At 42.6% G+C, this 27,660-nt stretch overlaps 2 protein-coding genes across 3 annotated transcripts in view; both read left to right on the forward strand.

Moving 5' to 3' along the window:
- Positions 1 to 26,589, forward strand: part of Lpcat2 (lysophosphatidylcholine acyltransferase 2) — a 59,409-nt gene extending 32,820 nt beyond the window's left edge. For both annotated transcript variants that reach the window (XM_050143459.1, XM_050143460.1), the window contains 4 exons: positions 389 to 542; positions 17,861 to 17,959; positions 21,925 to 22,060; positions 24,605 to 26,589. In XM_050143459.1, the coding sequence (XP_049999416.1) occupies positions 389 to 542; positions 17,861 to 17,959; positions 21,925 to 22,060; positions 24,605 to 24,789 (574 nt within the window). In that variant the 3' untranslated portion in view covers positions 24,790 to 26,589. The remainder of the gene's footprint in view (positions 1 to 388; positions 543 to 17,860; positions 17,960 to 21,924; positions 22,061 to 24,604) is intronic.
- On the forward strand, positions 10,273 to 11,099 carry Capns2 (calpain small subunit 2). The gene has a single exon (XM_050143464.1). It carries the CDS (start codon positions 10,273 to 10,275, stop codon positions 11,020 to 11,022), a length of 750 nt encoding a protein of 249 aa, XP_049999421.1. The 3' UTR covers positions 11,023 to 11,099.
- Positions 26,590 to 27,660: the final 1,071 nt, after the last annotated feature.

Below are 27,660 nucleotides of genomic sequence, written 5' to 3' on the forward strand. Positions count from 1 at the left end.
ATAGTTTAGTGAATCACCCAATCGCAACATTTCAAAAGCTTGTTGAAAGAATAGCTATTATTTCTTTCATGACAGCTCAATAAGCAGCCGTTGACTTTCTAGATAGTGTTAGGTTCAAGTTCTTGGGACTCTTCCTATTTCGCCACACTGCTTGTATTTACTTTACGTTCCTTCCAATATTTTATGGAATTTTTTGGTCACCTTTACTGATACACTTTTAAAAATTAAGTAGTCACATACACCTTTGATATGTTCTCTCAAATATTTTTTTTTCACTGCCTTTTAAAACATCGAATGCTTTCCCATAGACAAGTTGATAAAGTAGCGGTCACACAATGTACGTGTGACTTAGAAAGAGCTAACAATGTCCTTACAACTCTCTGTTTAGGTTAGACTGGGACTGCATTCGTAAGCACTTGGATGAATATGCCTCTATTGCCAGTTCCTCCAAAGGAGGCAGAATTGGAATTGAAGAGTTTGCAGAATACTTAAAGTTGCCTGTTTCCGATGTCCTGAGACAACTTTTTGCACTCTTTGACAGGGTATGTTCAAATTTATCTTGAACGTTTTTCTCAGCCTGTTCCTGCAGACCTCAAAGCAGGCACTGACAACCTTCTCAGACCGGTGCGAGAAGAACCAGTGTGGTGTGATGTCATGAACTGACTTTCCCCTTAGTGTGACTACTAAGTAGGGCTGGGGGCATACGTAGTGCAACATTAGTAGTGTTTATTAATTTAAGCATCAGTTCAGAAGGGAAAACTGCCGTAGTCACAACTGCGATGTAGAGTTGGAGATGTTTACGTCATTGAGAGGAATTTTTAAATGTATGTAGAATACATTCATCATCGTCATTATTATTATTATTATTATTATTATAATACGTTGGTGACATGGGTGGTAGTGTTCTATTCTGAACATTTCTGGACTGTCTCCAAAATGGATGAAGGCCAAGTGGGTTTTATTTTTAAATGAAATTGCCGGACAGAGTTCAACTAAACTCCTCAACGTTTGTAAATATGTAATTGTGTGCAGCTAGTTAACTGACCTATCAGTAAAGTTTCTTTAGGAAAAATTTATCAAGATTTCAGATTTTCTTTTAAAAGTTATTTTAGTATATGAAGTGTTAAAATGAACTTTTTTAGTTATAATTCTAAGTTAGCACATGCGTAGAAACCTGTTGCTTCCATTACATTTAAGACAAATAGTCTTAAATTTTCTAGTCTAAAAATATACTAAAATAATAATTCCTGTAGAGCTATCCATTTCTAGTTAACTCCCCTCCCACCTTTAACTCCTTTTATCGTTAATAAATGCTGCTGTCCGTACTGGTCAGTATGTATTTTCAAGACTCCATCTAAATGGGACCACATAGTACTAACATCTCGATTATGGTTTCTTTAGCCTAGCATATTGTATTTACTAGTCAACCGCTGGGTTGAATGTGGCAATAATGTGTTCCCTTTAACTGTTCCTCAACTGAGGAGTATTTGCCCTGTGTCCAGTAGGGGCAATTTAAACACATCCTCCTACCTTCGGGCCTCCATGCTTCATAACCTTCCTGGTTGTCCTCTGAGCTGTGACTACCTTTACCAGTCCTTTAGCATTTTGTTCAGGGGCAGTTGGTTGCTTTGCGTTTTGCCCATGGTTTGTCGTTTAGTGGGGAGAGAGCTCAAAGGGGTCTGACTTCCTCTTGTTTAATACTGGAATTCTCAGTTACCTACCACCACCAAGAAAAGATGTTTTTCAAGGAAATTATGCCTGATGAAAGACAGAGCAAGCTTTCTCCATCCCTGGTGTCTCTCCTCCCCCAGCATGCTCATCTTCCTTGTGATTTGTTTTGTGTTCTTGTAGAATCAACTAGTCTTTAACATGATACGGGTCACCACCCTTTCTCTGTATGAAATCCCTACGTGTCTCTTCTGGGCTTGCTACAATATTCAAATTACATGCACGCCTACGTGAAATAGCTTATTAATGTCGTGGTATGCTTAAAGCGCAATGGAGATTTATGGTGAGAGAGAAAGACTATTGGACATTAACTATGAAAGTTGGTAAATCAGAGGTGCTTTTCACTTTATAACCACTGTTTCTGTGACATTTCCGTCGCAGCATTCACGGCGGCTCAAAAGCCATACACAAGCAGTTTCCAGTGACGTTTTTCTGCAGTCGGCGGGATATGGCAGCGACATACAAATAAGGGAAGGAGATGAGGAAATACAGGGACAGAAGGGGACGATGGCGGCACCTCTTTAGACAGCATCAGGACCTTTTCATCAACATTAGAGTGACATTTGTAAAAGCTGTCCTATACTTCAGGTGCCACACCACGGGCAGATGCAGGATTGTTCCAGGTCTGATTGGTGACACCTGCTAACACCTTGGCTGTTTCTATGTCATGTTTAAATATGGGAAGATTTGGGAATGCGAAAGGGGCAGGGGTTAGAATAACCACCCGACAGATCGAGTCACTCCAGCCGAGAGAAGACAATCGGTCCTGGGCATAAGAACACCAGTGAGAACCATTGCCTGTTTTGCCAATCACATTTCTCCATGGCCTATTGTAGTAGGTGTCGTGTTTATTTTACTTGTTTATTATTTGCCTTTCTTACGAGAACTGGCATTCATTTCCTTTTGTGCTGGAAAACCCCATATGGCTAATGCAAACATGCACTCTTGCTCCTAGGCCCCTTAAGCGGTGTATGTTTGATTTGACTCTGGCCGACTCATGGGTTCTTCCTATGCGCTTATGTTCTGCTTACCCTCACTGAGCAGTGGAACCCCATAGTCTCTGCTTAGCTGTCCTGCCTCTGCTTTGTAGAGCGACTCCACCCTCTTTCTTGTGGTCTTCCCAGCGCTGCAGGCACTGACTTCTGACCTCTTGTTTACCTGAGTACTTACTTTCGTACAATAAAGTTAATGAGACATTGAAAGTCATCAGGACATTTGAGATTTTGAAAATCTATTTATGATACAGTAAAATGTTTATGACACATTGGTAAAAAGAATCCAAAGTGTCAATTTGTACAGCATGATCTCCATTTTATGCTAAAAATAAAAGACTATATGGTAGGTCCCATAATATGAGTCATATACATGACTAAAATGAACACGAGGAACTCCGTGTGGAGATGGGGCTACATGGCTCCAGGCCATGATATGAGATGAGGACTTTTAAATTTGTTTTCTCTAAAAAATATAGGGAGAAATTTCCCTGCGCAGGTGTCTTCAAAGAAGAGACAAGGAAATGAAGGCTGGCCCAGGATTCATCTGGAGCGTTACGGTCTATACAGGGAGCTTAAGACTAAGTCCTCAGAAATAGAAGCAGGTTCAGCTGGGGAGACACCGAAGCTGGGGAAGGAATTCATGCAATACAGAAAGATTTCCCTCACCCTTACAGCCGTCAGTGTGCTTCTCTGTACTTGGCTTTCAGTACCCAAGCTGGTCTTCTGCCTGCCGCATATTAGAAGGGAAAATAGTGTGGAGAATTAATGACGAATGTATTAGATAGTCTCTATCTGCCTACCCTCCGTCTCTCTCTCTCACTCGCTTGCTCTGTGTGTGTGCGCGTGCGTGCCTCTGTGTGTATGTGTCTGTCTGTCTGTCTGTGTGTGTGTTTAATGCAGCCGCATGTCTGTGCCTGTGAAGTGTCTTTGTTTTGAAAAAGCTGAGTTGTGTAATGGTTGCCACACCTTGCGCACACACTCACACACGCCAGGCCTGTTTCCTCAGTCTAGTGAAATGATTGAGCTGGAGAATATTTGATGGGAGAGCAAGGAGGTCCAGCAACTCCAAGAGTGTTTCCCTCAGTAGCTAGGTAGTAATGCTTAATGCGGGCCGGGTGTTCCTGTTGACCCTTAGCAGCTGGGCATTGTTGTGCGGAAACCCCACCACCACTGTCTATGTGCCTTTGCTCTCTTTTCCCTTCTCAGTTTCCCTAAGACTCTTTCTTCTTGGCTAATCTACAAAAACTGCGTAATTATTTTTATCATTTTGTCCTAAACATGCTATTGGTAGTATGTTCTTTAGATTCTCGGATATTTGATTGTAGACCACTTAAATGTTCCAAAGGTGAGCTGTCATTGTTTACTAGTTTGGAGGAATTTCCTTTGGCAAGGTCCCATCTCTTTGAGGGACAAAAACAAAAGACTCTTTTTATCTTTGGTTTTAATGTAGCTTGTTTAATACTCACGGTTATTTACTGAATTCTTCATATCAAAGATTAATTGGAAAGTTAATTAAACGTCCAGATAAGTCTGAGACAATGGTTTAGAATATTGGCGTCTCAATATTTTTTGCTAATAATTCAAATTAAGTACTAAATTTTTTCCTAGCACATGTGAAGAAACTTAAGAGCATTTAATGAGGTCAAGCAATAATACTGGCTAAATCAGGAACAATTATGGGACAGTCATTTCTGCAGCTATAACTATGTCTTGCCAGGACCATAACAGCAGTGATGATTTCATCTTCTGCAAAGTACCTCTTGTTAATATCCTCCTACACTAAAAAAGAAAAAAAAATATGTGTAAGGGTGTTCTTCCTGCGTGTATGTCATTGTCCCGCATGTATGCCTGGTGCACACCGAGGCCAGAAGAGGGCATCAGATCCTCTGCAGCTCAACTTACAGATGGCTGTGAGCCACCCTGTGGGTGCTAAGAGTTAAAACAGGGTCCTCTGGAAGAACAGCCCGTGCTCTTAACCTCTGGGCTATCTCGCTAGCCCTCCTCCTCTAGTTTGAAGTAGTAGTATATCAACAATCCTCACAGACACTAGGAAAAGAATGAGAGAACTTGATTTCTATTTCCTTGGGTCTAGTCTGACATGAGCTCGGTATCTTACTAACCAATAGGATTCTGTACACAGACCGTGACTAGTAAGGCTACATGGTTACTATTTCCCTTCTTTAGAAAACATTGACAAGTATCATGTTTCCATTTCTGCTGTGTTTAACCCTGAGATCTTCCGGAAGCAGAATGTCTTTTGTTTAAGTATGACTCAGGAAGGGTTTATATATACTTTAGCACTCTGGCAAACCAGCCTTTCTGGCTGTTGTAAACATCTGCAGATCTTTTATTACTGTTTCATTCTGTGGAATGAATGTATTTCTTTCTTCCAACTTCTTCCCATCTACCCTGTTCTTGGTGTGCATCCAAGGGCAAGTCTTGGATGCCAATAATAACAAACAGCCTGGCTTGCCCTTGCTGTTAGAAGCAAGGTGCTGTGGTCCAAGGATTTACTCCTGGTGAAAGTCAGGACACGGGTACCTTCAATGTTTGTAGAGAGACTAGAAAATTCCCATCTTTTTGACTTCTGTGCCAGTTTTGATTAAGTAACGCAATGTTTCATAGTTTGTATGACAAGAGCCCAGCTATGCAGTCTTTGCTCTATGAAAGTCACCTTGTAATTTCCATATCATTTGAAGGAAAGGGCTACAACTTCTGGGTGGGATAGGTGAACTTTTCTGCTCAGGGGATAGGTGAACTTTTCTGCTCAGTTGTCTTGAAAGTTTGGCAGTCCTCCGTCTAAGCATTTCTTCCTAGTTCCTGGGTGGACTTGGCTTTCCCATCTCAACTATCATAGTGTTTTTCTGAGTGTTACAATATTATAAATATGTATCTAGACATAAGAATCATATTTTTTACATTCTTAGTGCCTGGGTGCCTGGAAGGTTAGGAAAGGAAACAGAAGAGGGGCTGAAACAGTCCAAACCTCCGCACTGTAGCAAGTGAGCAATTGCTGGCCTCCCCCGAGAGCGTAGGGAAGTAAAAAGCCGGCTTTGTAAGGAAAAGATTGTGTTCATCCCCTACGCTGGACAGAGTGAGAGCTCAGCATAAGGGAAAAATCAGTCCTGCTCACATAGACTCTAGAAAAGCTTTTCATTTCATCCAGCGTGACCTTTTCATCAACGAACGATTGCCAGATTCAGAGTGTCTACTCCACATCACGCTTGCAGTAGCTAAGGCCACACCTGACAGAAAGGCTTTACCTGAGATGGGAACTGGGGGTCCTCCATGTAGACTCAGTCCCTTCCTGTGACCTGGAGGTCCCCCTTAGAGGAGTAATGTACTCAGCAGACTTTTGAAAGCGAGGCCCCGTGTAAACATAGGGTTAGGAGTAAAGTAACATGCCCTTCACGTTAATAGAACCAGACTCAAGGTACAGATGATTAGATGTGTGTATCAGAAAGAGGTGTAGGTAGCAGAAGGAAAATGAATGGAAGAATGTTGCTTCTGTCACTGTTACATGACGTGAAAATCCAGACACATGCTGGGTGGTGGTGGTGCATGCCTTTGAACCTAACGCTAAGAAGGCGGAGGCAGTGGATCTCTGTGAGTTCGAGGCCAGCCTGGTCTACATAGCAAGTTCCAGGAGAGCCAGGACTACACAGAGAAACCCTATCTCTAAAAACAAACAAGCGAAAAAGCCAAAACAACAGCAAAACCCAAAACAAAGAAAAAGGCCAGACACACAACTGTAGAACTTGAGGCCTTAGGTTCCACCCTTTCTCTTCATTTTGTGGTAAGCAGCTAGGCCAAGGGAGGAAGTTCCACCTCATGGCCACAGAGCTGGCTAATTGCACCATGGAAACTAAACATTTTGTGATCTTTTTGCTGTTAAACTGTGACCATGGATTTAAAGAACAATTACCTTCTTAAGGTGTGATTTCCAAATCCTGTTATTCGCTTCCTTCAAGAATGCGTCTTCCCTCGCTTTATTTACCAGGCTGTGTAACCCTCACTGTCAATCAGTTTTAGCACATTTCTGTCAAGCTCAGATGATGCCTTGTGCCATTTACTCTATGATTTTTTTTTTTTTTTGTCACATGCTTCCTTCCTAGAACCTAGGTGGCTGCCACTAATCTGCCTCCTGGCTTCATACATTTGGGCACTGTGATGATTTACGACAAACTCTTAGCCAAATACCCTCCTTCTTCATAGAGTATAAATAACAAAGTAACATGTAAGATGAGGTACATTGTATAAGATAACTAGTTGCCATTGAGTTAATTTGCAACACTAAAAAAATCGAGAGTTGTCTCAGTGGTTAAGGGCTCTGGCTGCTCTTCTTGGGGGCTCAGAGTTGAATCCCAGCACCCACAGGGTGGCCCCCAACTGTAATTCCAGTTAGGAGATCTGACTCCCTCTTCTGGTCACCATGGGCACTGCATGCATATGGTCCAAAAATGTTCAGATAAAACACCAAAGCACATAAATTAAAAATGTAAAAATAAAAAATTTTCTCTCTTAAAAAGAAGCTTTACAAATAGGTATAAATCCGTGTGAGACACAGTGAGCCCTGTGCGTGTCTTCAAAGGAAAGCCGTCATTTCTGTGTACATTTCCCTACGCAGTTAAGGATATTTGTTCCTTAGTGTTCACACAAGTAATTTCATTGTGCCCCTAAGAAATAAGGCCAGTTATTGGGTATGGCTGAAATAGGATATTGAAGACATTGTTCCATGACCTAACAAAACAGAAAAATAATAATAATGTCAGTTGGGTGTGGTGGCATAGATTCATAATCCAAACATTCCAGAGCTGAAGCAGGAGAATTGAAACGGCAAGGTCTTCCTGGCTCGGAAGGGAGGGAGAGATTGCGATTCTCTAGCTACCTACCGTTCTCCTCTAAGCGGCTCGCACACTCATTGTTCTACAACTGTGCAGTTTCACGGTAGTTTCACATCTGTTCTCACTGTGACTCCACTCTGAGCTGTGATGGTTCTGCAGTAACCTGTGAGGTGGACCCTCTTACACGGTAGTCCCCAATCCTTTCCAGTCCCGCTCTGATTTACTGCTCTCTCTCTCATCATTTCCACGTGTCTGAGCAGGCTTTCATCGCTCTCTGCTGTTGACTATCTCCCGAATACCCCGCATCCCCTGCTTCCCTGTGTGTCTGCTATGCTGTCCCTTTGTGTCATCGTCCATGGGGAGGTGACTCCACTCATAGTCAGGCGTCTGCGTTATCTTTCCTTTGTCTCAGCGGGATCCTTGATTTTCTTTGGGCAGCTTTGCTAGTTTGCTAATTCAGTATAAAGCCCATCACCTGAATCATCTTCAGAACGTGGTACCTTTTCTGAGTTTTCCTTTATTTAGAATATGTTTTTATCTTCCAGGAGAATTTAATGAAATCTTAACACCAAACTATGATGTATGAAATCTTAATTGTTTAGTATTAGTAATAGAAATATGCAAATGGACACAAGCTTACACTTACGATCAGCCCTGTGATCTTCTTGACTTTGAGCATGACAGTCCTATCTTATTTACTTTTGCATCCTAACCGCCTAGCCCTTGACCCAATACAGACAAAATTAGATTGAACCATTGTAAAGCAGGCAGGGAAGATACTCTTATTATCATTTTTCAGATTTGAAATAAGTAATGAAATAATTACTAAGTAATTATGTGTGTGTGTGAGTAACTGTGACTGTAACGACTATGTGAGTGTGTGTACATATAGAGTCCAGAGGTTGATGTTGGTGTCTTCCTCAGTTTACCCTCTACTTTACCATTTGAGACAATGTCTCTCACTGAACCTGAAACTTACTGATTCGGCCAGACTGGTTGACCAGCAAGCCCAGGGATCCTGTTGTCAGTACCTCCCTCCCCAGAGCTGGATGGCAGGTGTGTGCTGTGGCACCTGGGTTTTTACATGATTTCTCCACACTTTACTGACTGAACTATCTCCTTAGTCATTAAGCGATACAATAGTTTAACCATTAAATCCTAGCCATCTTTCTCTGAATTCACCAGTGGAACTCTCAAAGCTCCATGGAGGACGTATATTCAAATGTAGCATATCGAAGGTGGGCTTCCTCAGAGTGTTGTCTGAGACCCACCTACCACACACTGACTTCTGAAAATGCTTGTTAGATATATATATATATATATATATATATATATATATATATATATATATATATACTTAAATCTCACAAATGTAATATTGGAGAAAGAAAACAGACAAGGAAGCCAGACAAATTAGTGGAAATGGGAGGAGAACCTAAGTGCTAATTTTACACCAATAGCAATTAGTGCAAGAGCAACCGTGTGCCACCCATCTGGATAACTTAGACAACGAACATAGAGTCATTCTTAGAAATACTTAGCGTGCCATGACTGAATCTGCAGACTCAGAAAAACCTCTAAAGACCTAAGGTTCCTTTTCTTTTAATGACTTAATGAAGCAGCCTAAAAAAAAAAAAAAAGATTTTATTTGATCTGTAACTGTATGTGTGTGTGTGTGTATGTGTGTGCGTGTTTATGTATATATGCCTGCAATACCCACTGAGGCCAGAAAGGGGTATCAGATCCCCAGAAACTGGAGTTAAAGGACATTGTTGCCTGATAGGGGTGATGGGAACCAAACTTGGTTCCCTGCAGGAACACTACTTGCTTTCAACTGCTGAGCCATCCCTCTAGCCCTAAAGGAGTTAAGTTTGGACCCAAGTCAGTAACTTCTTTACAAAGAAAGGCCCAGGGCATATGGCTTCACTGGCGAATTCCTTCAAACGTTCAAATAAGAATTCACACTGTGGGCTATGACACGTACACATTCTGCTCTTGTGGAGGACGCATTCACCTCTGACAGGCAATCAGCAGCTCACAGATGCCTGACTCCAGCACCACCGGTTCCACAGAGGCATATACATACATAGCTTGTATAAGTGTTAGCCTCCAAGAGGTCCCCAAAATAGTAATTAAAGGTCCTATAGCCGACCTCCAGACGGAATTAATTTCTGAGGGTAGGATCTGGAGACTTTGACTGAAGAAGACCCCCCTACCAAGTTGTCTTTAAGAATTGAATTCTGGATTAAAAGAAGGACAGCATCTTTATCAAATTCCCAAGAATTTTCTTCAGTTCGATCCCTAACAGTAAATATTCCTTGGTTAAAAAGTTGATTTGAATCATTTACCTTCTCCTGTGAGGAAAATTCATATCCTATTTTGGATGCTAGCAAAAGTCAGAACACAAGGCCATAGCAATTTATAGTTTTATATTTCCTATTTAAATTAGTATTCTAACATGGACTATCTAAAGACACGGAAAAAGAACTTCATTGAGGCCCATGAAAATATGACTGGTGCTAGGACCCAGCAGAACTCAGCAACTTCAGTTGGAGATGAACCATCTCCTGGGGTGTGGTACAGTTTTAAGCAGGTACAGAAAAGCCAGTTCTTCCACCTGTGCACTGCTCTGACTCCATTGCAGCTCTCTCCAAACTGTCTCCAGGATTTTCGCAGCGTTCACACCTGCTTGCTAACCCGCAGGCATGTTTCTGGCAAAGGCGATCCTGGAAGGGGCCGATCGGGGTCTTGGGGGGGCTCTTGGAGGCCTTCTTGGAGGAGGTGGTCATGGAGGAGGAGGAGCCGGAGGCAACATCGGAGGGATTATTGGGGGGATTGTCAATTTTATCAGCGAGGCTGCTGCAGCTCAGTATACCCCTGAGCCGCCTCCCCCGCAGCAGCGGCATTTTACCACCGTGGAGGCCTCGGAGAGTGAGGAGGTCAGGCGGTTTCGGCAACAGTTTGCACAGCTGGCTGGACCCGACATGGAGGTGGGTGCCAGTGACCTGAAGAATATTCTCAACAAAGTCCTTGCGAAGCACAAGGATCTGAAGACCGACGGCTTCAGCCTTGACACTTGCAGGAGCATCGTGGCCGTCATGGACAGCGACACGACCGGGAAGCTGGGTTTTGAGGAGTTTAAGTACCTGTGGAACAACATCAAGAAATGGCAGTGTGTCTTCAAGCAGTACGACAGCGACCACTCCGGCGTTCTCAGAAGCTCCCAGCTGCACGGGGCTGTGCAGGCTGCAGGCTTCCAGCTCAACGAGCAGCTCTACCTCCTGGTCGTCCGCCGCTATGCCGACGAGGACGGCAGCATGAATTTTAACAATTTCATCAGCTGCCTGGTCCGGCTGGATGCCATGTTTCGCTCATTCAAGTCTCTGGACCGCGATGCGGATGGCCAGATTCAGGTGTCCCTCCGAGAGTGGCTGCAGCTGACCATGTATTCTTGAAATGGGTGCAGAGAGGGTGAGGCCCACCATGGAAGAGAGGACTGCCGAAAGCCTGGCTGTGTGCACCACGGCTCATATTCTACCCACAGCTACCATTTCCTGGGGAGGGGGGAGGTCTTTTATAATGCTTCATATTCCTTCTTGATAATATAGTATTCATCTATACTGTACTGCTTAATTAAAACTAATTTTGGAGAAAAAGCGTTCCAAGTTTGTATAATGACTTTTGAGAGGCAGTTGTAGAGACGAGACGTGTATATGATGAGGAAGTACCAGTTGACTTTAAAAGGTTGTTGCTTATTGATGAATGGATTAGCATTGTTTACCATCCTGGAATAAATCAAGAAAGCATCCAGGGACTAGGTTTTTCCCCTTGGAAAGCCGAGAAGGAAAGATTAATGTCTGTTTTACTCATAATTTCACATCTGGTCTTTATATTATGAAGACGTCTACTTTCCAGAGAACTTTCTATAGTGTATAGCAATACGTTCAAAAAAATGTAAGATTAGGCAGTTTTATCAAGGGTTATCATTTTATTAAAAAAAATAGACAGCACCTCCCTAAAAGTCTAGCATCCTTTGGCTGCTTCCTAGTGAGACAAACAGAGCAGCTTTGTGCTGGGTGTTTGTAAAGAACCAAGGACCAGAGGAATGCAAAGGTATTCCCATTGTTCAGAATGTCTTTAGCCATCTTAATGAGCCAAAATGATCACTCTTATGTTTACTTCAGACAAAACCAGGCGCACCCAGGGGATGTTAGTCAGCTCTTGTCCCATCTTGCCCAACCTAAGAGCAAGGAAAATTCCTTTGCTTATCTTTGGAAATGACAGGCAGGGAGGGGGAAAAAAAAAGACCAGGCAAAACACATAATTAACCCTCAGTGAAGTGGAACATGAAGCGGCATAGACAACGAAGGTTGCTGACTTTTCTCACAGTGGCTTGAGGTCCTGACCGTAGATTAGCGTTGCAGGGAGAGGCCTTTAGCAGTGCCTGGCTGACTCCTCCTCCAGATGAAGTGATTGTCTTCAGAACCCTCTTTAAGCTCTTCAGGTCATGCCAGTGCCGAGGTGACAGACTTAAGCGTTGTAGATTATACCTTACTTCCCAGTGCTTTTCAAATCTGTCTTTGCCAGAACTGCCGAGCAGGTGAGTCGGTGCCACCTCCCTTCAAGAAAGGGAAACTAGGAAAAGTGAGAGCCTACCACCCTGCCGCTGAGTTAGCCGTGTCTTTTCTGGTATATAGCTCTTTGCCTGGTTTTATTATTTGGTGCAAGCTGTTTGTTACAACTTCAAGCAAAACCAAGGACCCAGAAGAGGCTGGGTTGCAAGTCTTTCTCCACCCATTCCCCGGTCTTCAGTGTTTTTCACTCTCTGCAATGTTTAGTGCATTCTTTCCATCCTGGGCCACTTTGGAGAGTCCTTCTGAGATAAACACTAACTTAGAATAAAGTTGTAGCCATGGAAATGATGTAGCTGGCCTCTTAAGAGGTCTGGAGCTCATGTCAGAAAGCCCCAGTGATGTTGGGAGAGGTTGGCATTTGGCCACCACGTGTACCAACACCTCTTTCGTGTAGTATTTATGAACTACCACACATGTAATTCTGAACTGAGCCAAGCACAGAGATCACATCTGCTTTCTTGAAGGAACTTGTAATTTAACTTGGTCTGATAGTCTGCTTAGACCAGCTCTGGGCGTGTAAGCATGAGACGGCTGTTGCCAGCAACCTCACGTTCCTACCAACCTCAGCGTTGTAGAATCAACCCACTAATACATCGGACATGGGAGCAGGAGAGTAGCCAGGAAAGGGAGAAAGCTGCCAAGATGTCTATCAGGACTTGGACTATGTTTCTGATTTGATTTCCACACTGTGGTTGTAGAAGGGGCAATGCAGAACTTGTATTTTCTTTTTTTTTTTTTTTTTTTTTTTTTTTTTTTTTTTTTTTTTTTTTTTTTTTNACGTATGCCTGCAGGCCAGAAGAGGGCACCAGACCTCATTACAGATGGTTGTGAGCCACCATGTGGTTGCTGGGAATTGAACTCAGGACCTTTGGAAGAGCAGACAATGCTCTTAACCACTGAGCCATCTCTGCAGGCCCCAGAACTTGTATTTTCGCTCCAGATTTCATCATAACTGCCTTATAAAAGTTAAGGCTGTCATCGCATGATAGAAGTGGCCTTAAGTATTTCCCTCCGTCCCCAGCTTGGGGAATACCTATTTCATGATTCTCCTCTAATGTGCGTGAAATACATCCAGAAGCCGCCCAAGTTTCTCTTCTGCCATCTTCTATGTTCATATAAAATTTATCCTAGTAACCCCATTCACCGTTGTGAACACTAGAAGACTCGGTCCACCCTCAAGATTGTCCTAAGCAGGCAAATCTTTGTCTGTTGCAATGAATCAAGAGCTCGAACAGTGACTGAATTTCTTAGTTTTCATTCAATAACTAACGTTTGCAACTTCACTTTCAAGGTGAAAGTATTAATTTGCAGCTTTAAAAAATGTGCTGCGTCGCTGTCATGGAGTCACATGCCTGTCTATGATCTTCACACTTGGGACAAAGGCTGGGGTCAGGAGTTCAAGTCAAGCCTTGACTATGTAATTAGTGAGTTTGGGACCAGCCTTGGTTACATGAGACCCTGTCTCAGCTCCTATAACTCCCATGCAAAAATTACCCATTTCTGTATGGAAAACTGCTTATGGCCTGTGACGAAGGCTTCTGATTCATCTACTCCATTGTCAGCGAGTGTCTAACATTAAAGAATACTATCAAAGCAGTAAGCTGAGAATGATAGTGAGAAGAATGTATAAAATTGTACTGTAAACATACATGTCAAAAAACTGCAAATAACTTTGAAAACGTGTGCTATGTATCCAAAAGCAAGATATTTCCAAAAAAAAATTCATGATGTGTATGTCATCTTGAAGGTCACTTTAGGAATATGGTTTAGTTTTAAAGCTTTATGCCCATAGCGACCCTGTACTGAATGTGACTTGATCTTGAAGAATGGCAGAATTACTGTTTGAAAGTGCTCACATAATGCTAAGTAGATTAAGGTAGTTTAAGTACAGTAAAATGGGTAGTGTTATTATATATGTGATAGAAATATACTCTCAGTTGGAATACCCAAGTGATTGGAACAACTTTCCTTGGCTGTTTTGATAAGTGAGACAGACAGTGTCCTAATAATAGTGTTCCTCAGGGAATAATGTGTCATCACGGGTGGAGACTTAAGGAAGACAAGTAGGTTATATTTTATGGGAATGTTTTGACTGTTACTCTAAGAGCATTGGTTATTTCTCATTCTCAAAGATGTTATCCATTGTAACATAACAAAGGGAAAAAGAAAAACTGTCCTTGGGATATAACCCCTTATAAGATGTATTCAAAATCATATCCTAAAAAAAAAAATCTGATTCTAAATGACTAAATACATTAAGTTGTAGAATAGCCTCGAAAAACTGATGCCTGAGAATCAGGCCATTTATTCCTCCTGAGATTTTTTTAAAATTTAATTTTATGTGTGTGGATGTTTTGCTGTGTATATGTCTAAGTAGCGTGTGTGTGCAGTACCTGAAGAGGCCAGAAGAGGGCATCAGATTTCCCCCATAGACTGAAGTTAACAATTCATTGTTAGCTGCCATATAGGTGCTGGGAATTGAACCTGGGTTCTCTGGAAGAGCAGCCAGTGTTCTGAAATGTTGGTGGATGTTTCTTTCCCACGTGGAGACTTAATATTAATTACAAATGCTCGATCAATAGCTCAGGTGTTACTAGCTAACTCTTACATGTTAATTAATCCATATTTCTTATCTATACTTTGCTATATGTCTAGGTACCTTTCCTCAGTATGGCATGTTCGTCTTGCTTCTCTCTGCATGTGCTTGTGGCTCCTCCTTCTCCTTCCCAGCATTCTCAGTTTGGCTCTCCCGTCTAACCTTATTCTGTTCAGCTCTTGAATAGTCAGCTTCTTTATTCACACAGTGAGTAGGGATATTCCATACCAACTGCAGAGTGGTCTTCCTGGGCCTACTCCTGAGATTTCAACAGTTAATATAAAGATGAGTTACTTGGACTTCCCATTGCTCCTAGAAGCCAGGGCAGCAGGTCAAAGGTGCTGGGTGACTGGATTCACTGTGCCTCCTCCCATACTCTTTTCTGATGCTGCTGACTTCCAGGAAAGGGACAAAATCCACAGCTAGGGCTCACTGAAGCTTGGCCATGCTTCTTTTTGCAGTGATTCAGGGTAGCTCTCTGGCTATTTCTCAGCTCTGCCTTGGCAAAAGATGTGAAGAAATGACTAGGACCTTCCATGGAAAGGTTTATTTCTTCATTTACATGTAGCTATGAAATACATTTTAAGACCAGGTGCTGTTATTAAGTTTATAATTCTTCCTGGGGAAGTTTGAAGGAAACTGCCATAGATTTATGGAACAATTTTTTAAAAAAAAATCACAAAACCGATTCAAAAATATGAAAGTTCAAAGAATGCACGTTGTTATATAATGTTTTGTCCATTTAAAAATATACTTTGTCAAACTCTTAAGTTTGAATGGTTGATGATCAAATTAAATTTAAATTTAATTGCAGTTATAGAAATAGTGAGTTTTATTAACTTGAAATGAAACACGTGTCAGCTTCATTGGTGGTTTCTACAATTTCCTCCAGTTCTGAAGTTTATTATACTGATTTAAAGCCTAAGTAGTATGTTATTAATCCAATAAAATAATCTCTCCAAGTAATTTCCATGCTGGTTTTTCCTCCTTCACATTACTGGAAAGAAAAACTGCATATTCTTTCTCATGTGAGTCAAGGGTCTACCATATTATGATCATATCAATCAAAAAATGTGTCTACTGAAGACTGCTTAGCTGCCATATACTAGTGTAAATTTGGGCGCTAGCACATTGCCTTGCTCCTAGTGGTCATAGGAAGGGTCTGTTATGTTTTTGTTTCTGCAAGAAGAGCCGTGGTGCTTGACCTGCGTTCCTCACAGGGCCAGTGGTGTAGGGAAGACTGGTCGTTCACGACGCCATTCTTGCTCAGGGAAAGTCAACTGTGTAGGAAGCTTAGCTATGTTGGGCAATTTTGCCGTGGTCCAGATGAGCTCCTCGGTGTCTAACACTCACCAAAAACATTGTGTACAATGCATGGGGAATTGAGTGGTGATGGCACAAGGAGTATATTGTGCTCCTTCGTACGCTGTCTTCTTTGACACTTCCGTGGTGGTGGCGTCCAGATGTTCACTGTGGCAGTGACTACCTGGAGTATGTGATATGGGTTAGACACTTCATGTAGGTGCATCCAGCTGGGTGTAACTTATACAGCAGTAACATCAATTTTTAAGTCTAGTTATTCTCAAGGTGTTTTCTAGGCACATAGAGAAGATGAATGACTTCAGCCTTTGTCTTAGAAATGAACCCTAATACTTGGGGGAAATCTTAAAATTTCTGTTTCTGCTTTTTCTGGTGGGAACATGAAATGAGATTATTATTCTTTTTAGTTTCCGCCCTGCAGTAAGATAAAGTAATAGGAAAAAAAGTGATTTGACTTTTTGAGGTTTGGCTATTGAGAGGCGGGGGGGGGGGGGGGACCTCCCTAGAAAATGTGCTTTCAGAGAACCTCCCACCGCGTCGGGGCCTTACAGACACCCCTTCTCTCAAATGTCCCTGCTGATTGTGTCTAGATGAAGACCCATGCTTGATGATGCCGAGCGCCCTTTATTAATCTGTGAGATTGAATGTTGCTCTGGCCTTGCTTATCGGGAGTTTATCGGGAGATTCGTCACTTGGGAGTTGTGCCGCCAAAATGATGCTCACATCTAGGATTCTTCTAGAATTCTGCTCACCTCCTCCCTCTTCCATCTTTCTGCTCATCTTTGTCTCATTCTCCCTTGTTTCCTCTGGTGTCTGCTCTCTCCCCCTGAGTTGTCCCTTGTGCTCTAACCCCTCTCCTTCTTTTTCTTCCCTATTTGAGACAAGGTTTCACCCTGTAGCCCTGGCTGTCCTGGAACTCACTATTTGGACCACGCTGGCCTTGAACTCAGAGATCCACCTGCCTCTGCCTCCTGAGTACTGGGCACCGCACCACCAAGCCTCGTTCTATTTTCCCTTTATTGTAAGCTCTCGTTCTCTTGATAGTTTATGTGTGTGCCAGCCTGGGTCAGAGCCCCCCCCATCCTGTGCTTTCTGTTGTCGTCATGACACCCTTCCTGGTCTGTATCCTGCTAGTTAGGCTTAGTGTTCACTCACCCCACAGTACAGGTGCTTCTGGAACCACAAACCCTCAAAATCCTCAAGAGGTTGTTGGGTTTGCCATATCAGCTCCTGGTTTATTCCAAAGTCAGCCAGAAAACTAAAGAATGCATCTTAATTAACACCTCAGTGTCCCCTTTTCCTTTCACTTCCATTTTCTGTGGTAATAAACAGAAAGGTTGTTTATTAACCTTCCAGGGCCTTTTGGGAATCCTCTGGTGCAGGCCATCTTGGCAGGACCGTTTGCACCATGGACTCAAAGCTTTATTTCCACTAAGGATTAAAGTCTTAGTCCCTGTTTCCCCAAAGGGTCCTCATCAAAGCAGTTCCGAACTTAGGAACCACAGTGAGTGTTAGTGTATCACTTTACGTGGCCTCAGGGGTAAGTATTTGTCATTATTATTGGTTATAACTCTACTGAAGTGGCAGTGGGCGGTCCTTCCCTCGCCGTCCTTCTCAGGAAAACTTCTCTTTGCAGTGTCCCGGCGCATGATGCTGCCATGCTACACAGCATGCTTGTGCTTCGCCTCGTGTGATTAGCGCTAATTCGATAACCGCCTTCCTAACTGATGGCTGTCTTCACAGAATAATGACGGCAGTATTGACTTCCGAGAGTATGTGATCGGCCTGGCTGTCCTGTGCAACCCCGCCAACACGGAAGAGATCATCCAGGTGGCATTTAAGGTACTGCCAACCCCACTGACCACATCTCGGCTGGCCTTGGAAATACGTGTTGACTCTAACTCCATTACTGGAAGAATCGGTGAATCTGTTTCCCGAGTTTATAGATCTGCTGTGACATGTTCGGGAGGGTAATGTGATTAAGTCAATTGCCACTGAGACTAAAGCAAACACAGGCATCCATTTAAACAGCTGTGAAGCAGCCTAGGTGTGAGCATCAGGATGGAAGAGCAGGTGCTTTAGCTAATTAAAGTTGTTTCTTTTCAGGCCTCTTTTGAAGTTCTGAAGTAAGATATAGATATAGATAGGTATAGATCAATACCACTCCCTGCCCCGCATCCTAACTCATCTAGAAAGTTCTGATCTGTCCTTATTTTGCATCTGCTAGATCATTCCGTTGGCTGGAGTTTATTCAAGTGGTGGAGTTTATATTGTGTGGTGATGTCAGACCATCACCATAAATGTCCCAGTCTACCCTGCTGATCTTATACTGTGATATCCGACATATTTCCAGTGTAGTGCGGGGATCCAAATTAGGAGGGGAGAAGTCTTTCTTATCCCCAGCAAAGCTTGAGGAAAGATCCAGACTGACCTTGCCGCTCGCACACGCTATACGCCATAGCGCATGTCCCGGGAGTGGAGACCCACGATCTGTTAGCGTCTCGTCGTGGTCTTTTCCTTCGAGTTCTAAGCTCATGGGGCATCTCGCTCAACTGCCCTCATCTCCCCACTGACCTCGCGAAGCTGAACTCGTTGTCTTGTTCAGTGGTAGTCTCAGCTTCCATGTAGCATGAAAACCAGTGACTTCTCTCCTACCCCCTCCTCCTCCTCTCTCCCTGGCTTTCTCTAAAACAGATCCCATTGTGGCTCCAACAAGCCTTTCCCCTTCTCTACTATCTGGCCAAGACTCCGTGTGTGTGTGTGTGTGTGTGTGTGTGTGTGTGTGTGTGTGTGTGTGTTAGAGGCCACCAGGGATGGTGTTCTCTCCTTATTGGATGTACCCCTGAGGACACTTTCCATTGCAGATTGTTTTAAACTGAGCGAACTGGATGTAAAGAACCCCGGGTGACGGGTGATGAGCGTGATGCGAGGGGGGGGGGGGGCAGATCCTTTCCCAAAATGTCAAACCTTCAGCTTTTAGACTTACTCATCAAAAACCTGAAATGACACATAGAGCTAACTTATTCCAATCCAGACATCTCCGTTTCTGTTTTGGGGTTGTATGTGTAATTACACGTTTAGCTGAGCAAATGGTCACTCTTGGTTTGCCAATGAAAGACCCAATAGAAAAGTTGGCCCTTCATCACAGTAATGACTGTTTTTAAAGAAACCATGAAAACCTTGACCAGCCTAGACCTTGGTTTGATGATGGAAGAGGGAAGCAAGGAAGACTTAACATCTATAATTAGCTCATTTTTTTCTTATGGCAAGGGTCATGCTTTACATTGGTTTTAATTTACGTCTCTTTATGTATTTATTATCTTCCTTTTTTTTTATTATTTTGAGACAAGATCTCACTCTGTAGCCCAGGCTGGCTCAAACTTGACGTGCTTCTATCTCAGCCCCTTGAGTGTTAGGATTACAGGTTCCACCACACCTAGCTCACACTAGGTTATCTGAAGCTGATTTTTGGTATGCTTTGTTTTGAGAATATTTCACGTATTTATTGTTTTCAGTTAGTTACATACTTTCATAGTGTATAGAATCCCGTCACATCCTTTTCTGTGGCAAGCCCATTATAGCTCACTTCCCATCTTTTCTTTCCTCTTTACACTGAGCTCTACAGGTAGAATAGTAGAGGTGAGGCTGAGCCTGGCAGTTACTGTTCGAAGTCTAGGATGCATTAGGAACCTGTGGTCTACAGCTTATGAAAACCTGTCAGTTCACATCTCTTTCCAGCCACCTTCACCCCCAGTTAAACAAAAAACTCAACAGCAGGAAATGGGCCAGAAGCATGTTCCCCTTTTTGGGGTAACCAATCCCAAATTGGAGCTATGGCTTTTCTTCGAGCTATGGCTTTTCTTCGAGCTATGGCTTTTCTTCGAGCTATGGCTTTTCTTCGAGCTATGGCTTTTTTTCTCTCACCCACTGTTAATTATTCACTTATGCTTCCTTCCATGATTTTTTTTTTTTTGTTTTTTGTTTTTTTTTTTTCGAGACAGGGTTTCTCTGTGGCTTTGGAGCCTGTCCTGGGACTAGCTCTGTAGACCAGGCTGGTCTCGAACTCACAGAGATCCACCTGCCTCTGCCTCCCGAGTGCTTCCTTCCATGATTATCAGACCTCACTAATGGCAATTGTTCCATGTCTTTGATCTAACGTTTGTCAGAAATATAGATGCCAAGCACTGGGGCCTTTCCGTACTGATGACAGCTTTTGCTAGCTCTGCCATCTACAGGTTGCATGCCCTGGGACAGAACCTGCTACCTTCATTGGGCCTCAGCTGCCGCATGTAAAAGAGGGCTAACATTGGCACCTGTTGCCAAAGTGTATTGGGAGCATTAAGGATTCGTACATGTAAAGGGAACTGGATACCTCTGACCAGTGCCTGTAAAGAATAGGTTCTAATTAAATATTCTTATTTTGATTATTGGTTATCCAGCATTTACTCCTCTTCCACTGCTTGGCTGTTGGCCTTCCCAGCCCACTGCTTTGCTTTTTCCACCTATAAATGTAATCGCCTCTCGTGCCTGGTGTTAGCTCATTTCTGCTGCCCTCTCTTCTGTAACTTCTTAGAAATGCCCATGCCAGCTGCCGTCGCCAATCTCTTGTTTGTCCCTTGACTCTCATTACCACTTCCCCTTCGGTTCTCTCAAACTGGAAGCTTCTCATCTCCGACTTACCAAATCTAGCAAATAGTTGGCTCTCCCTGGTCATCCTCTGGCATTGTAGTCTGGTGCCTGTTTCCACTGTCAAGTCTTGCTCTACTAACTCCTTCTGTTAGCTTCAGTTGACACACACCTGTCTAATGCCTGGTGTCTGTTTCCACCGTCAAGTCCTGTTCTATTAAACCCTCTGTTAGCTTCAGTTGGCACACACTTGTCTGATCCTTCTAAGCCTCAGTTCCTCTTCTGCCCACCTCTCAATGGTGGCTGGCCCAGGGCTGGTTCTTCACTCCATACCCTCTCTGCATACGAGCTGCACACGCCCCTGGTTCAGTTTTTACCCGAATTTCTACCTGGAAACTTGAGTTCATAGCTGATTCTTTTTTCCCCTTTCTTACTTACTCCTGGCACCTCTAACTCAGATTTAACTTTTCTAGGCACAGCTCTTATCTCATTTGGCAGTAGTTACACCTGTTTTCCTCAATTACCCAACTAGAAAACTCTGGCTCTTTGGCTCCTTCCCATCACTGCAAACCTTTTCTGCAGCCTATGTCTGTGCTGTGTGTACAATCTGTCCTTCCTGTCCTGCTTGTCCACCCTAGCCTCACTTGGTCTTCTTGCTCGGGAAAGGCTCCTGCCCCCATACTGTCCTGCACACTACGTCTGCTTCAGAGGCCTCCTTCAGAAGGCAAGTGATTAACCTCTTCCCTTTGCAAGTATTAGGTGGGGCCCTATACATCCACCAAGATCTGGATCTAGCTCCTCCATCAGACTTAAGTCCCAGGGACTCACCTGCCATTTCTTTTATCATCTGGGAACTTCTCTTTACATTATGAGAGCCAACTGTAATGACAGCCTTTGTGGACCTCCCTGGGTGAAAGTCATCAGGTCCCTCCAGGGCTCCCATGTCTTTTAGTACGTACTATTGGCATGGCCCCAATTCTGGTTCTGTCTCTTTCCACTACCAAACTACTGTAGGCATTTAAGTCTTATAAGAAGAGCAGAGACCATTCTCTCCCTGTCCCCTCTTGCATGTGTATACATTAATATATGCATATGCATACATGCATATATATCTTGTACAGTAACTATTTCCATTATTAAAGGCTTTACTTTGCCACCTCTGTGTGCTGTTTCCCCTGCAGCTCTTCGACGTTGACGAGGACGGCTACATAACAGAGCAGGAGTTCTGCACCATTCTGCAGGCTTCTCTTGGAGTGCCTGACCTTGATGTTTCCGGTCTCTTCAGGGAAATTGCCCACGGGGACTCTGTTTCCTATGGTGAGTAGGCAATCCCAATTCCCACTCATTTATGATGAGAGCATCCGGGGCCTTGAATTGAGAGTCAGATGAGTGGGTTCCCTTGGCTGACTATTGGTAACAGAAATGCCGATGGTGGCTACAGCATTGTTCCGGTGGTGATAGTAACAGCTAATTATTGAAGACTCGCACACCAGGTTCTCTTTTTATATTTTGTGTCTATAAACTTGTTTAATCAGTGTCCTGGTTTTTATTTTATTTTATTTTTGTTTTCTCCACATCTGTGTTTGGCGAAGAACGAAAGATTTAAGTAGCTTTCTGAAGACTGTCCGCCTGAAGATTGTCAGAGCCAGGGTTCACAAATTAAGAGTCTGGCGTTAGAGCCTGTACCATTGACGACACCTCAGTGTCTTTCCTATCTGCTCTGAGTGTGGCTGCCCTGAGTGAGCTAGTCAGTCAAGCTAGGCTGTAACTGCAGGAGGGGTATGGCCCAAGGCACCACGGCAGTAGTAGCCAAATGACTTATGAAGGTCCATGTAGTAGTTTATATGGGCAGCCTTTGTCTTTGTCATCTTAGAGCAACCCCCATGAGGGAGTGGCCATGACAGAAGAAGGCCTATGGTACTGTGGTGTAGATACAGACCTGTGCGCTGGCTTCTCCTTCATCCTGATGGCTCAGAACCATACATCAAAACAATGGTGGTGGATCCTTTTCCCTCTGTGGTCTTTCAGAAATGTGGAGGCCTAGGTGATTGTTTCCTGCTTAGCTTTGATGTGGTCCTGGATGCCAGGCCAGCTTATCTTCCCCAAGCTTTCGCCTCCGGCTGGAGGGACACTAACTACTTAATTACATTGCCCTGATGGTGTTCCCAGAGGTTCAGCTTATTCATGCTTACGGGATGGGGAAATCAGGTCAGATACTTCTCCGACTCTGTGTTTAGTTACTGGCCTTTTGTCTGTCCCGTGTTCTCTTTTAGATAATTACATATAGAGGGCTATGAATCTGTTGAAGTCATAAAAAAAACCTTCAAAAACTCATGTAAACTAAATTTTCTTTGGGCATTTGCTTCCATGATACTCTCTATTATTCTAAATACCAGTTTTTAAAGCTTATTTTTGTATGTATATGTTTATTTCTGTGCCTCCATGAGTTTGCGCGCACCATGTGCATGCAGTGCCCACTTAGGCCAGAAGAGGGCATCGGATCCCCTTGAACTGGAGTTGTAGCTAATTGTGAGCTAACATATGAGGGTTGGGAACCACTGAGTTTTTTCTCCACCCCCAGAACCACCAAATTTTGACAAAGTGTTTCATTGAAAAATAATAGTTTTTAACTATATTAAAATTATTTGTGATGGCCATACTTTGGTTAGCTTAATAATCTGTTAGAGAATTATGCTAAATCGTTTGGAATTTTTTTTTAAAGATTTATTTATTTTATGTATAGGAGTTGTAGTTGCTTATGGATGTTTGTGGACCATATGCATATCTGGTGCTCACAGAAGTCAGAACAGGGCAATGGGTCTCCTGGTCCTAGAGTTATAGACGGTTGTGAACTGCCATGTAGATGCTAGGAGTCAAATTCAGGCCCTCTGCAAGAACAAGGGCTCTTGACTGATGAGACATCTCACCAGTCCCAGGAGATTTTTTTTCTTTTTTTAATTAAAAATTTTAATATAATATATTCTGATCATAAATAATACAGTTATTTGAATATATATATGTAGATAGAGATAATTTTTAGCATAGTCCTCTCTCATGGTCTCTTTCTTTAACTCCCTCCAGGCCCTCTCAGTGCATCTCCCGTCCAACATTGCTTCCCCCTTTTTTTTTTGCGACTAACCACTGAGCCCGATTAGCACCGCACAAACGCACATGGGTGTGGGACCGTCCACTGGGACATGGGCTGTCTGGTGATCTACCAGTGGCTAGAGTTTAGTTTTGTTTTTCACTTCAACCTTTTTCTTTTCAGAATACACACACTCTTTCCCTTCCCCTAATACTATGTTCATCCAAAGTTTACAAAATATTTGAGGAATTTAAGTAGTTATTAAACTAAGCGTTGACATTTTTTACTTTGGTCTACGTTTTTGGGCATCCTATAAGTGAGCCCTTATAATCTGTGTTCCTTTGTGTCTGGCATTTTTCACTCAGCGCATGTAGTCCTAATGCATCATCATTGGCGGCCACTCGCTTGCATTGCGGTCATTGTGCTCCAAGACTATGCTACAATTTCATTCGTTGCTGCTGTTGAAAGATATCTGAACTCTTTTCTTTCTTCCCTGTTATGAATGATATTGGCAGGAATATTCTCATACCTGTCTCCACGGGGATTTCACAGTTTCCGTAGGTTGTGTACCTCAGAACAGAATTAGTAAGTCGCTAAAAATATGTGTCTGTAACTTGACTATTGCAGAGTGGTTGTACGGTTTATGATGTCATCAGAAGTTTTTTGAGTCGAGTAACAGTATTCTCCAGTCATTGTATAGTTAAGATCTTTAGTTAAGTTTCATCATGCCAAAAGAAGAAACACCCTAATTTATTGAACTTTTTTCTTCCTTCCAGAGGAATTCAAAAGTTTTGCCCTAAAACACCCAGAATATGCCAAGATCTTTACAACGTACTTAGACCTCCAGACATGCCATGTGTTTTCGTTGCCAGATGAAGTCCAGACAGCTCACTCTGGGGCTAGTAATAAAGTCAGCCCTGAGAAGCATGAGGAGGGCGCGTCAGACAAAAAGGTCGATTGAGTCGGTGTCCCCGTGAGGAAAGCTCTCCTCCTGCCTGTCGCTGGGAAGGTGTTTGTTGACAGCATTGGACATGTGCTTAGCAACTAATGATGTTCAAAACAGAAAGCTTTTTTACTGAAATGACATATTTTCTTCCTAAAATGCTTTTATTAAGCTGCATATATCAAGTAAGTTCTTTTTGTCTTACATTGTGCTCTTACTGGTTGCTTTAACTGGCAATAAATACTGTATATTTTTGTGAAATTTTCAGTTCAGTTTTCATAATAAACTCACTGGTCTTCCTCTGTATTGGCCAGCATTGGTCAACACTGTGAGTTTAGCAAGTACAAATGATTTTCAGTTCTTCCACATATAATAATACTGCGTTTTTTCTCATTGCTTCCCTTTCTGGAAGTAAGGATAAGGAATCTGAAAAGCATGGCAGAATTTTGTATATTTTATCTTTGCAGGTTTATTTTCCCATTTAGATTTCAGTTTCCTCGGTCACTGGCCAGGAGCAGGGAGAGCATCCTTAGCTAGATGTCACCTTCTAAGAGTGCACACTCCCCTTGAGATGCATCTCTATTGCAAGTTTGTTTTTTTTTTTCAAATGCCTCCTAAGGTCAGCAGGTCCTTTTCTGCTATCCATAGTATAAAAGGGACCGTGTTTCAAAATGACCGCAGTGGCCACAGCTGAGTGGGAATTGCCTTATTAAAGGGAACAGTGATTGCCTAATGGGAAAATGAATTGTTTGCTACAGAGTTGAATTGAATTTGAGTTGGCTGGTTCTGAAGGTAGCACTTTCCCAACAGATAAATCAGATTTGTTCTATTTATATAATGGTCAAATTAGTATATTTTACCATCCAATTCAAGAGAGAGTTTTATTGTGTTTAATTTTCCTCTCGAACTTTAGAGTTTGTCAGAACTATCCACATGGAAAACAGATGCTTCCAATGTATCACCAACAGCCAAGAAATCCAAAAGCTTGGTTTGTCAATGCGTGGCCACAGTCTACAGCCAGGCAGAAATCCAACAGCAACATAGCCCCTCTATGTTAGGTGAAAATTTCTCCAAATTCCATTTTTATGGGGACTCGTGTCAGCATGCTCTTAATATCACTTGCATTTGCACTTTCGAATGAAGGACCAATTTGTTAAAAGAATGTACAAAAATAATTGGTTACTGTTCTGCATTTAGTCTTTGATACCAAATGCTTTGCTCTGGCTAGGTTTCAGAATCTACTAGCCAGTCTGCCTTAAGTTAGAGTTTTCAAGTCCGTTTTTGAGGCTCTGAAGTTTCTGGGACGCGGTGAAGACTACATTTAATCAAGGGCCAAGATTCTGAACTACTTTCACACACGAAGCAGGTGTTTTCTAAGTTAACAACTAAATACATACTTGGATATTTGAGCAGCAAAGTTTTATCCTTAAGAATATGTAATTATTTACTTTTCATGTGTATTAAAGCACTTTTAAGAGGCGTTAGAGGAGCTGAAGCAATTGCTTAAGTAATTAATTATGCTAAGTAATGTTTACACTGATGTCTGCCAGACACAGTAGATGGACGTACTCAGGTAAGCCCAGGAAGCCCACATGTTAATCCACTAATCACAGGAGAGTAACATTCGGAATTAGAAGCTTTCTGTGAGGCTCTCAGAAATGATCCCATCATTTCCTTGTTTTTATACGTCAGCTTCTGTCAGTATGGTGTTTCTATTTTACGGTTTCATCAATGAACAAACAAATTTGCAATGTAAAACTTGGCAACTACAAGGTTCTGGTTTTATGATGTTTATCTCAAATATACTTTTTTTACTTAAAAATACCACAGTTTGAGTGTGAGTTTACATAATTATGGATGTAGTTCATCGTTTTCTTTCATTTATTTTATTATGCTCTACTGCAAAAAACCCAGACTTTACCCAAAGTTGTAGTAGTGTTGGTCTTTAGATACATTTATTTTTATTTTATGTTATGTGGGTGGTTTTGCCTGCTTGTGTGTCTGGGCATCATGTGTGTGCAGTGCCCATGGAGGCCAAAGAGGATCCTGTGGGCCTGGAGTTATGGATGGTGGTTAATCACCATGTAGGTGCTGGAAGCAAACCTGGGTCTTCTAGAAGAGCAGCCAGTGCTCTCATCCACTGAGCCAGCTCTCTGGTGCCATGTGGTTATTCCTAAGGAGCTTGACCTGACTGGCTGAATGCTCCGTCATTTCTTACTGAGCAGCCCTGGACCTTCCTGCCCTGCCAATTTCCTCTAGAGGGGCTTTTCTCCTCTTCAGATTGAAGGTTAGAAATTAATCTAGCAATCCACTATGGTCATATATATTAATTTGTAGAGGGGAAAATGAGAAATGATATTTCTTAAAACATTTAGTAAGCAAAGCATATTTCAATCAAAATAGTTCTACTGGGAGATTTTGATGTACCAAGTTGCTTAGAGACCGCGGTTGTTTGCATCACGTGTGGTTAGCTTTCCTCTTCCGGCTGTGATGAACAGTGGTGATAGCTCTAACTGGATATATATTTAACTTACATTTGCGGCTGGATGTGGGCGCACACTGCTGCTGGTTTTACTCTCTGCTCTGTTGTCCCTTTTGGGGACCCACCACCGAGCTCCCAGATAAATCACACACAGATTCTTATTCTTTCATATGAATGCCCAGCCTTAACTTGACTCGTTTCTTAATAGCTTTTCTTAACAATTATCCCCACTACCTTTTGCCTCTGGGCTTTTTCCTTTTCTTGCTTCTGTCATCTTACTGACCCTCTTACTCTGGCTAGGTAGCTAGGCCCTAGCATCCTGCTCTCTCCTAGTTCCCCTTGTTCTTGTGTTCCTCCTTCCAGATTTCTCCTTCTAATTATTTATTCTATTTATTTTCTCTACATTT

This window comes from Alexandromys fortis, unplaced genomic scaffold, assembly GCF_014885135.2.
Source record: "Alexandromys fortis isolate MF-2015 unplaced genomic scaffold, M_Fortis_MF-2015_v1.1 scaffold_1, whole genome shotgun sequence".
NCBI lineage: Eukaryota > Metazoa > Chordata > Mammalia > Rodentia > Cricetidae > Alexandromys > Alexandromys fortis.

Excerpts from the sequence above, each read along its gene's own strand:
- Capns2 (XM_050143464.1), top strand. The coding sequence starts at position 10,273 with ATGTTTCTGGCAAAGGCGATCCTGGAAGGGGCCGATCGGGGTCTTGGG.